This window comes from Gopherus evgoodei, chromosome 22, assembly GCF_007399415.2.
Source record: "Gopherus evgoodei ecotype Sinaloan lineage chromosome 22, rGopEvg1_v1.p, whole genome shotgun sequence".
Classification (NCBI taxonomy): domain Eukaryota; kingdom Metazoa; phylum Chordata; order Testudines; family Testudinidae; genus Gopherus; species Gopherus evgoodei.
In genome coordinates, this window is record NC_044343.1 from 12,766,283 (window position 1) to 12,777,453 (window position 11,171).

Sequence of the window (11,171 nt, forward strand, 5' to 3'; positions counted from 1 at the left end):
CACAACCCCCTCGAGCTGCATGGGCCAGTGCATCTACGGTGACCAGAAGTCCCGATATTAAGGGCTTTGTCTTATATACACAACTGTACCCTCCCCCACGAGAAAAAACGTGTTCCAATTTCCCACATTTGCTATCTGGTCGCCCTAAGTGCAGCCTGTGGCACAATGGGCTCAGGCTCTCTGCACATTCAGGCAGACATCTCTGCGTTGGTCTCACACACACTACATCCTTCTCTTAGGCCTTTCTTCACAATCACAAGGGCCAAAACCCTTTATTACCATTTTTATTCGTATAAATGCAAGTGCAGAGTCTGGAGCCCAATTCTACGGCATTGGGAGGGAAGGGGGAAGTCTGCAGCCTCAGAACACGTGGGGCCCGGCCACCAGGCCATAATCCACTCACCTCCTGTTCCTCCCCTCATTTCTCTTGCTGGGATTTACTCTCCGCTTTCCCTCCTGGCTGCCAGCGGGTGGCACCAATCAGGACTATAATGTTTTCAGCCCAGCTGGGCAGCGCAGGGGGCAGAGCATGGCACTGGCGCCTGTGGCCCAGCCGGGCTCAGAGACACAGGGAGATTATTCTGCTCCCTCTCCGCTGCAGTCCACAGGCTCCTGCGCCGCACGCTCAGCCCACGCAAGGCCCAGCCTGGACCCCGCTGCGGTGCTGCCGGGGGGCTTTGGGGAGAATCCCCTCCAGGGAAGGGGAGAGGGGGTTTGTCCGGCACAGGGTAGTGAGGGGACGTCTGTTCCCGCTGCACCCCTGGGCCCTGCACAGCAGCACACAGAGGAGGCCTCCTGTGCTGGGCCAGGGAGGGGCTGGGCAGAGCTGGGCACAGGGAAGCAGTGAGTTGATTTGCGTGCCGGGCGGCACAGCGGGGCACCGTGGTGGCGGTGGCAGCAGTTCCGCAGTCTCCCACCCCACCGGACTCGCAGGCTCCTCACAGGGAGGTCGTTTTATTCTCCTTCCTCTCGTTCTGCTCCTCCTCACCGTCCGCCTCCAGCGCTAGGTTGCTGTAGATGTTTGAGACCTTCCTGCTGAACAGGAGAAACAGCGAGGAAATGTGGGGCCCCAGGGTGGGGCTCGGGCCGGGGGGGTGAGTGGGCAGCTCCCTGGGACGACTGGTGCATGCTGAACCTGGGTTCAGATCCCTCGGGGTAATGGCCGCTCGCTGGCTCCCCTGGCCACGGTCCCATGTGTTCAAAGCACAGCTTGCCTTGCCCGCACTGGGGCTTTACATGGGTTCACTAACACAGCTGTGGGGCAGGCTGTGAGCTCAGCAGGGCCAGGCCAGTCTCTGGCTGTGCGGCACCCTGCCCAGTGGGGCATTCAGGTGCCTCCAGGAGGGGAATCGTCAATAACAGGAAGGGGCGACGGCCTCAGAGCCAGAGAGCTGGCTGGTCCCTGTCCGATGGGCTCCGCCTGTCTGCTCCCATCCCAGCAAGCCAGTGGCTACCTAGGGTGTCCCATTTGCCACTGCACTGCTGGCCAAAGCCATCCAGGCCCTGAAGGCAGCAGTGGGGACGGAACCCAGAGTCTCCTGCTCCATAAAGCTCCACCCCTGAGCAGCAGGAGGATCCTCACTAGCCATTAGCAGTAGAGGGTGCATGAAACGCAGCTGAGCAGCCCCAATTCCCACCAGCTGCAGCGTCTGGCAGTGTGGGGAACCCCCCCTCAGAGAAGGCGCCTGCTTGTCACCGTTCCTACTGTGTGCGGCCCTCACCTTTCATTTCTACCCACGTCACTGGGCGTGCACGAGCACCTGCACGTACCCACCCACACGCATGAGCATGAGCACACACATGAGTACACGCACACACACACCAAGCACAAGCACACACATTTGCACACACACACAGGCACACACACCTGCACACACTAGCACGAGCACACACACCTGCACACACACACACATACACGAGCACACACACATACACAAGCACACACATCTGCACACACATACACAGAGGCATACATATAGGCGCACACACGAATGCATGCACACACCAGTGTTGCTATAGCAAGCCAGACCTGCCCAGTGGCTGGGGTCCTGCCTGCTGCTTGGCCTCTACTCCCAGCTCTGCCACCAATTCCCTTCCTCGCCTTCATCTCCTTTGTCATGCCTGTGAGCGTCCTGGGGGGTGCTGGCTCCACATGGGTGTCCCTGGGGTAGCGGGGCCCTGAGCTCACTTGGGGTGTTGGCTCAGCGTGGGTGTCCCTGGCATATGAGGGCCCTGAGCTCACTTGGGGTGTTGGCTTTGTGTGGGTGTCCCTGGCATAAGGGGGCCCTGAGCTCACTTGGGGTGTTGGCTCTGCGTGGGTGTCCCTGGCATATGAGGGCCCTGAGCTCACTTGGGGTGTTGGCTCAGCGTGGGTGTCCCTGGCATAAGGGGGCCCTGAGCTCACTTGGGGCCTCTAGATGTTCCAGCTGCTCCTGTCCCGGGAGGTGGGTGTCCAAGCCACGGGCAGAACCAATTTCTTAGGGCCAATAGGCACAACAGGGCTGCTGGCAGGACAGGATATTCCTGGGGGCCTCCAGTTGGGAGGGATCCAGCCAGAGCCCTTAGTTGGCCCCATTCCATAGGCCCTGGGCACCCCACAATCACTAACATATTCACCCTCACAGCCCCTGAGGGGCGGGGCAGGGCCGTTACCCCCTTGTACAGATGGGGCCTGAGGCCCAGAGAGCCAGTCTGGCCCGAGGGAGCATGTAGCAGAGCTGGGCATTATAATCTGCTTGCCAGCCCGCACCCGACCACTAGGCCACCCATCCTCCCAGTGCCAGCTGCACCTCCCAGAGCAGTGAGCGGTCAGGGTTAGCTGCCTGGGGCTGGGAGCCCCATGTGAGGCAGGCGTCAGGAGTTCTTACACTGATCCAAAGTCCAGCAGCAATGGGCCCTGCCCCACCTCCCCTTCCATCTCCAGGTGCAGGAGACTGAGCCGATCCGCCTGCAGGGAGGGCCAGGGACTCACCCCAGACCATGCAGCAGAGCCAGGGTCACTGGCCCATTGGCCACAGCCCACGCTGCCTCCCCCCTGCCCTGCCACCAGGGGTCACTGCAGCCAGTGCACCCCGGAGAACCCCGAAAACACCACTGCTCCAGGGCTGCAGCCAGAGAGGCAGATGCTTTACCTGGATTGGGCAGGTTCTCCCAGTGGCTTCTCCTCATTCCTGTGAAAAGAGCAGGGGGGACAGGGAGTCAGAGGGCGTCATGCGGCAGGGGGTGCGCTGAGGAGCCCCAGTCAGCCCCAATGGGAGCCTCAGTACAGAGTAGCTGCTGTCCCCTGGTGCAGCGGGGCCCTCATCCTGCTCTGGATACACAACGCGCCCATCCTGCTGCCCCGTCGAGCGCTAACAAGTGCAGCCGCTGAAACCCTTGTTGTCTGCACCATCGTCCATGAGAAAATGCCCATTTTGCCAAACGTTTTTGATTTCCCAGTGGGAAAATGGACAGGGTGGTGCCCGGCTGCCCCCTACAGCTCTTGTCCACGTTCACTCTGCCAGAGAAACTGTCAGAAGCCCCCAAGGGTGAAGAGCCCAGGTGCCCAGCCGTCCCCTCAGAGCTCTCTGCCTCGCCACCTCCCACAGCTGGGGGCTGGCTGTGGGTGAGTGCCCGGAACTGTGGCCTCTCCACCCCAGGGGCTCGGTCAGTTTCACAAGAGGGCATCCAGCCAGCTGAAAAATACAACATCTTTCCCAGGAAAGTATTTCTGTTTTCCCGTCATCGGTGCTTGAATTAAGAAACGCCAGCACTACAGCTGGCCAGGCCAGGCCAACTTAATCCAAGCCTCTGCTAACAGCACACAGGAGCCAGCTCTCCTGGGTCTCTGGCCAGTGCCTTACACACAGGAAAAGAGCCATTCTCCTCTTCCAGGTCCCTGCCTCCTTCACTGTCCGTCCTGGGCACTGAATGAGGCAGGGGTCCCGTAGGGCAAACAGCGCGTTATCTGGTGGGGAAAGGCTGTATTGTCATTACAACTGATGGGTATTTTTCAACAAAATGGGGTCGGGGGGTGTTAGAAACGGCCAACTCGTGGTTTTGACAAAACTTCCTTGGGAAAGTGTCTTGGGTCCAGGTTGGAATTTCTAGCTAGGGAGCAGCCCTCACCCCAGGGTGGCAGTAGCTTAGTGAGGTGGGGGTGTTTATCTGTGACGGAGGCGAGCCAGGGTCAAGTCCGTGCTCCAAATTAGGCAGAACAGGGACCTGCAGCTGGGATTCTCACGCCCCAGGGAAGTGCCTGCAGCAGTGGGACTGGGTTATTCTGAGTGGGGCCACTCTCGTGTGTGGTTTGGGATGACAAATTTGGAAAGGTCCCACTCTCATTCTGACATGGAATGAAAACAAATCCGGCACTTTGCCATTTTTTGCAACTTGAAATTCTCATTTATGACCAGCCATACCCCGGTGTGAATGCTCCAGGGGGGATGAATTTAAACAAAAGCAGGAATGCGTGATCATAATAATCATCCCCCAGAAAACCAGAAACAGGGCTGGAACCCAGGACCTTTAGATCCACAGCACAGATCCTCTGCTACTTAAACTTAAGGAAGCTTGCTGAGGTAGTAGGTTGTTATCCTCCATCTGGATCAGTCACTTGAGGGCACCTGCTAATATTTGTGAGCCAGAAGAGGAATGAAGTGAAGCTGGAATGGTGGGAGCTGCTCCTGGCTCTCCAAAGGAATATCATCTAGATCAGTTCTCAGCCCGTGGGTCGGGACCCAAAATTGGGTCACAGAAATGTTTCAGAGGGTGGCCTTGCAGCTCCTACAGCTCCGGTCCCACAGGGCTGGCTGGGTTAGCCCCCCTGCTCCAGGCACGGCGACTCCAGGGTCCCAGGGTCACTCATGACGACAGGAGCCCGGACAGGCCAAAACCGAGTGAGTGGCACACGTGAGCCAGGGCACAGCTCCACTCACATCAGTTTGGTGCATCAGGAGGACGAGGCCAAATGTGAGCAGCGCTGCCAGAGCCAAGAGCCAAGCCCAGGCAGCCCCACAGCACAGGAGCTGCAGAAGTCTCCACTGTGAGGTGAGTGGGGGGCAGGACCCAGCCCTCCTCCCAGGGGAGGGGCCAAGATCCAACCGAAACCACCCAGGACCTCCAACTCCAGGCTATTTACTGGGTCACAACGAGTCATAATCATTTACAGAGGGGGCCCGAGCCCATAAAGGTTGGGACCCACTGGTCTAGTGTGTGCAGACGCCACAGCCAAGCGCTTGGATTCAGCCTGGTTGCTCGGAAAGGCAAGCAGGTGTGTGGATGACACTGGCGCCCATTCAGAGATGGCTGTGCCTGACGTTCCCTCCAGGGGCGGCTCTAGACATTTCGCCGCCCCAAGCACGACGGCATGCCATGGGGGGGCACTCTGCCGGTCGCCGGTCCCGTGGCTCTGGTGGACTTCCTGCAGGCGTGCCTGCAGAGGGTCCGCTGGTCATGCGGCTCCATCGAAGCGGCGGGACCAGCAGACCCTCTGCAGGTACGCCTGCGGGAGGTCCACCAGAGCCGTGGGACCAGCGGACCCTCCGCAGGCAAGCTGCCTAAGGCAGCCTGCCTGCAGCCATCCTGGCAGCCGGCAGAGCGCCCCCCACAGCTTGCCACCGCAAGCACGCACTTGCCATGCTGGGGCCTGGAACCGCCCCTGGTTCCCTCGCAGCAAAGGGCCTGCTCCTTGCCTGCCTGTGGCAGATGGGCTGGGAAGCCTTGATGACTAGGAGCTGTGAAGTGCACAGAATTATGACCTGAGTCTGGGAGAGAGACAGGACTAGAATCCAGTGTCCTGCTGGCTCCCTCCCGGCACGCCTTCTTTCTGCCACTTGTCCAGAGCTCAGGCTCTGTGAGCCTAGAGCACGTGCAGTGCAGCTGGAAAGCTCAGAGACTTTAGCAACAAGCTTCCTGCAAGCTCTCCTGAGCATGTGCAAATGGCAAAAATTCGGCCCGGATGAGTTTTCATGGGCACAGCAAAAGGCGCCTCCCTGAACCGAGGCTCATACCCCTGCCAGATGTTTACGTTCCTGCGCCAGAGCTTGAAGGAGCTAGAGTTCTTCCAAGGAATGGGCAGGAAGGACCCTAGCAAAACTACCTAATTTCCCCAACCTTGTTCTCAGAAAGGCTGGACTGTATCGAGCCCGACACTGAGACCCAGCTGGAAAATTTCAGCCCAAACTGGTCAAATTTGTCAAAGTTATGAGCAGCTGAAAACAGGGGCTGATAATGGAAAACATTAGGCCACCTTAGCTACAGGTGGCTCTGCCCATTTTGGCTGCAATAGCCTGCCGCAGCAGGGACTTGGTACTTTGTACGCATTCGGTGCCCTGTGCTCCCTGAGGCAGCAGTACGAGCAGAACGCAGAGCCCAGGTGTGTCCCGATACGTGGAATAAGCCCCAGATAAGCACCAAACTGCTGATTCCAGCCCTGCAGACACCAGAGGGGAGGGTGACCTTCACCAGGCAACGGGGTCCACTCCCAAGATTACAGGGAGCTGATGCATTGTGCCCAGATCTCAAAAATGTTTTACAAATATGATTAGTGATCGCATAGAGCGTCACGGTGCTTTGTGGACATTGCCTAAAGCATCCATTCACCCAGCCTCCTCTGGCCAAGAAGCTCTGTTTGCCCTTTATATAGATGGGGAAACGGAGGCACAGAGCGGGACAGGCATTTGCCCACAGTACACAGCAAGTGAAGTCATTTGCCCCAGGCACGTCACTACACAGCTGGGAATGGAACCGAGGAGCCCTGACCGCCCACCCACCCTGCTCCAACCACTAGCTCCCACTCTCCTCCCAGAGCTGGGTGGAGAACCCAGGAGTCCTAACTCTCAGCTCCTGCCCCTGCAACTTACACTAGTCTAACCAGCACTGCCTCCTGGTCACAGCTCTTTGTGGTCTCAGACCATCCCAGTCAGTGACAGCGGAGAGCAGGTGAGGGGGCCAGAGGACCCAGGAGAGGGGCAGGCGCTCTGCACCATGCAGGATTGGGCCAAGGAGAGGTTCATGTGGCATATGTCCTGTCAGACAGGGATCCCACCTGTGCTTCTTGGAGCACCAGACTCTGTTGATGATCATCAGCACGACGACGATGCAGAGGAAGACCACGACGGCTGTCAGCCCCACCAGCCAGGGCTGCAGTGTCCTGGAGCCTGCTGTGGTGCCCTGCACTGCGCCTGCCAGGCCAAAGGGAAAGGCTTGTTCTGGAGCGGGGAGCTGCAGCTGGATCAGGGGAAGCTGGTGCCCAAGGAGGCTCCCTGGATTGCCTCAGTGATTGCCTCAGGGGCTTCAGCCTCCAGCTCTACTCATGGGCCTCAGTCGTGATCTGGAGGGACTGACCCCTGCCAGGGCAACCTCCAGCACCCCATGGCCCTGCTTGCTCTGGCAGCCCCAGCCCCGCAGGCTTCCCCCGACACACACACAGCGCACAGGTGAGGCCAGGGAGACCGTGCCCGGGGCCCAGAGAGGCAGGGACGGGCACTGTTCAGACCCATCTCCTGTTCCCCTCCTGCCAGGCTGCCCATCCCATGCTCTCCCACCCCCAACCTCGGTCTCAGGCAGGGAGGGGGGCGTCCCTACCATCCTGGGCCTGCGAGGCGGCGATGAAGAGCAGGGAAAACAGAAGAGCGTGGAGAGGAGACATGATGCCCGGCTCGCTCGGTGGCTGCCTGTTGTCCCGGGCGCCAGGTGCTGTCCCAAACCAGGGGGGGCACAGGGATTGCGCGAGGATGAATCTGAACTCAAAGCCTGGAGCCTCTCCCAACAGACAGCGCCCACACCCAGCGTGGCCAACAGCCCGTCTGATGGCTCAGGGACGCCAGCCAGTGGGTTTATTGTGCTCAAGAGGGCAAATGCCAACTTGTACTTTAAAGGTACCATGGCAACCAGATTCCTTTAACCCTCTGGAGGCGGCGCGAGACCGACGAGGAAGCGGAGAGAATCCCAGATTCCAGGCCAGGCCCCGCACAAGCAGCTGGCTGAAATTTTTCAGGCAAATGGTTTATTTGCTGCCTAACACCAGCTCAGCCAACCTGAAATGTGTCGTGCATGTGACACGGTCAGTTCTGGCCCGGAAACACTCTCCGGGCCAACCCACTGGGCAACGTTTGTCCTAGCCAGTGGGGGGCACTGCCCAGGATGCTGGAGACCCCCGTCAGGGTCAGGAGGAGCCAGGCAGCCCCAGGGGACAGGGGGCAGGGACAGGCCTGGGCTCTGGCTCTGGCTCTGGCTCTGTAGCTCAAGTTGCAGCAGCTCATGCTCTTAGCTCCCAAGGTCCCCGGTTCCATACCCAGGTGGCTGGCTGAGGGAGCAGCCTCACAGCCACCTCAAGGTGTTGTACCCCTCCTCCCCATGGGGGAGCTGCAAAGAGCACAGCTGAGGGGGACCCCTCCTCCCCCCGGGGGAGCTGCAAAGAGCGCTGCTGAAGGGGACCCCTCCTCCCCCCAGGGGAGCTGCAAAGAGCACAGCTGAGGGGGCTGGGCGGGGGGCAGCTAAGCTCACCTGCCTGTTGGCAGCTCTCCAGGGAGCAGGGGCCTTTCACCACTCTGGGTTTGTGTGACACATCAATTGCACTAATCATTAATGCTGTTATCTGGGTGCCCTGGGGTGACTCACAATGGCTGGAGACTGAGCACCAGCTTCCCTTCGCAATGTGGTTCGGACCCCTCACCTGTTGGCGGTGCTGCCCCATGAGAACAGAGCAGCGGGGGAAAGGGTCAGATCCAGGGGTGGGGTAGTGCTGCGGAGGGGATCAGCTGTGGGGAAGGGGAGGAGAGGGAGGTAAGAGTGGGGTGAAGCTGAGCAAACAGCCAATCAGCACAGGGCAGAGGAAATCCAATTAAAACAAAGCCATAGGCCCCCACCCCCCTGCTATGTGGGGTTGCCCCCAGAGCAGCCTTTGAACCTAGGCCCATGGTGATGACCCCCCAAACCCCATCTGGGGCCCCAAGTCTGCAGGCGAGGGATGGCAGATGCAGCCCCCTTGGTCTGGCCCCCCACATCTGTTCTCCCAGCCCATGGGCTGGCCTGGTTTGGGGCTGAGTCTTCAACTGGGGGCCAAGGGCACTGGGGAGCTCAGATCCGTCCCTGCTGCAGGATGCGTCTGCCCCAGGCACCCCCCACCCCCCAGCTGTGCCCCTGGGGGAGGGGCAGGCAGCCCGCTGGAGTTTGGACTTTGATGTGGCCGCTCAGTGCCCCGAGGCAGCCATGGCAACAGTGCCAAAGTATAGTCAGAAATAAACACTTGGCATCTTCCGAGCACCCCGCCTCTTTGGGGGAGGAGTTGGCTTGGGCCCAGGCTGGCAGGGGGGCCAGGACATCATCAGAGGGTGGGGGGTGCTGGGACTTGCATCCCACATCACCAGGCGCGAAGGGCGAACTCCTGGTCCCTCTGACGCCAATGGGCATTTGGCCACTGGATGGCTGAGAAGCAGCATCTTCCAGCCATCGCGACACCCTCCCCAGCCCCCCACAACAAGCCCTTGGCTCCTGCTTCTGGGGTAAAGCCCGACCTGCAGTCCCTGGAAGGGTCTTTCCCCAGGCCTGCAATGGGTTGGCGCAGACAGTAAGGTTGCCAACTTCCTAATCACACAAAACCAAACACCCCTGCACAGGCCCCTGCTCTGCCCCTTCTCTGAGGCCCCGGCCCCAGTTCCCTCCGTCGCTCGCTCTTCTCCACCCTCACTCACTTTCACTGGGATGGGGCAGGGGGTTGGGGTGTGGTGCAGGGTCCTGGGGGCGCTTATCACGACTCCAAGGAAGCCGCTTCCAGGTCCCTGCAGCCTCTAGGCACATGGGCAGGCAGCCTACCTGGTGCGTGCTGCCTTTGCACCCGCAGGACTGCCCCCCCACACCCCCTGCAGCTCCCATTGGCTGCCGTTCCTGGCCAATGGGAGCTGCGGAGCCGGCACTGGGGGAAAGGGCAGCGCGCGGAGCCTCCCCATGCCTAGGGTCCGCAGGGACCTGGTGGCTGCTTCTGGGAGCCATGCAGAGCCAGGGTAGGCAAGGAGCCTGCCTTAGCCCCAGGCCCCTGCTGCGCCGCCGATCGGACTTTTAATGGCCCGGTCGGCAATGCTGATCAGAGCCGCCAGGGTCCTTTATCCAGTGGGAGTTCCAGTCAAAAAGTGGACACCTGGCACCCCTAGCAAACAGGCCTGCCGCAGGCTCCCTTCCCTTCCTGGACAGCTGCGTGAGGTGCCAGCCAGGCAACCAGGAGGAAGAAATGGATTGGTGGGGGGGGGCCTTCAGACACCCCGGAACCCCGTCCCAGCAGCTCGCAGTGTGTTTGGGAAACAAGTGGAACCCTAGCCCTGGGAACCCAGACCCCAGCAGCTGGGGTAAATTCCAGTCAGAGCCCCACAGTTCAGACACCCCAAGCAGCCTCTGGGGAAGCAACATTGCAGGACAAGGCTGTCAGAGACAACCCAGCCCCAACCCCTAACCTCTAGCTCCCCCCTCACGTCTTGTCCCCCCAACTTCTGTGCTGTCCTGAAGGGGAGGGAAGCTGATGCAACGGCCAGGCCTCACCAAGCTCTCCTGAGCTGAATCCAAATTCTGGGCCTGCCCCTCCCCGGGGGGCTAGTGCCTGGGATAGGATGAGATGCAGGGGGCAGAGAACTGACATTAAAATCCTCTAGACAGGCTGAGGCAGCAGCAAACTCAGCTTCACAGTTGCTTGGAACACAAAATGAAAGTGTGTGTGTGTGTGTGTGTGTGTGAAGGACAGTGGGAGGGTGTGCATGCATATATTTGCAGAGTGTCTGTGTGTGTATACACGTGACTGGGCTGTTTGTGTACCCATGCGTGCATGTCTGCAAAGTGCATGTGTGTGTGCATGCACACGTCTGGGTGTGTCAGGGTTGCCAGGTGTCCAGTTTTTGACTGGAAAGTTGGTGGAGAGAAGCTTGACCTGAGGGACTGGCTCCCGGCTCCCGGCTCCGGCTCCCGGCTCCGGCTCCGGCAGAGAGATAGGTACCGGTGCTGCCGCCAGGGGGACGGACCCTGAAACACACAGCAGCGTTTGAGGAGCAGGGCTGGCAGCCGGGCTCGCTGCCTGTGATAGCCTGGCAGAGCTTCTCAGCCTCTCAGGGCCCCGACTCCCTTCAGCCCCTTGCTCTGGGGATCGACACCCCCACCCCGCTCCCCACCGTGCCCCAATTGGGCAGGCAGACTCCACGTCAGCTCCT

The 11,171-nt window shown here is 60.1% G+C and overlaps 1 protein-coding gene across 2 annotated transcripts; it reads right to left on the bottom strand.

Annotated features, from left to right (window-relative positions):
• Nucleotides 1-276: 276 nt before the first annotated feature.
• SMIM24 (small integral membrane protein 24) lies at nucleotides 277-7,795 on the bottom strand. 2 transcript variants are annotated; one of them, XM_030540553.1, is made up of 4 exons: nucleotides 7,567-7,795; nucleotides 7,028-7,163; nucleotides 3,132-3,170; nucleotides 277-1,032 (listed from the first exon to the last, which is right to left on the bottom strand). In XM_030540553.1, the coding sequence occupies exons 1-4, from the start codon at nucleotides 7,628-7,630 to the stop codon at nucleotides 939-941; spliced, it is 333 nt and encodes a 110-aa protein (XP_030396413.1). In that variant the 5' UTR covers nucleotides 7,631-7,795; the 3' UTR covers nucleotides 277-938. The 2 variants fall into 2 exon arrangements, with proteins under 2 accessions (XP_030396413.1, XP_030396412.1); XM_030540552.1 differs by having other exon boundaries at nucleotides 277-1,035.
• Between the last annotated feature and the right edge of the window lie 3,376 nt (nucleotides 7,796-11,171).

Bases quoted from the DNA above. Each gene is read 5' to 3' on its own strand.
- SMIM24 (XM_030540552.1), bottom strand. From the start codon at position 7,630: ATGTCTCCTCTCCACGCTCTTCTGTTTTCCCTGCTCTTCATCGCCGCC. The intron at 7,164-7,566 runs GTAGGGACGCCC...TTGGCCTGGCAG, and splicing joins CGCCTCGCAGGCCCAGGATG to GCGCAGTGCAGGGCACCACA. The intron at 3,171-7,027 runs GTGGGATCCCTG...CTCTTTTCACAG, and splicing joins TGGTGCTCCAAGAAGCACAG to GAATGAGGAGAAGCCACTGG.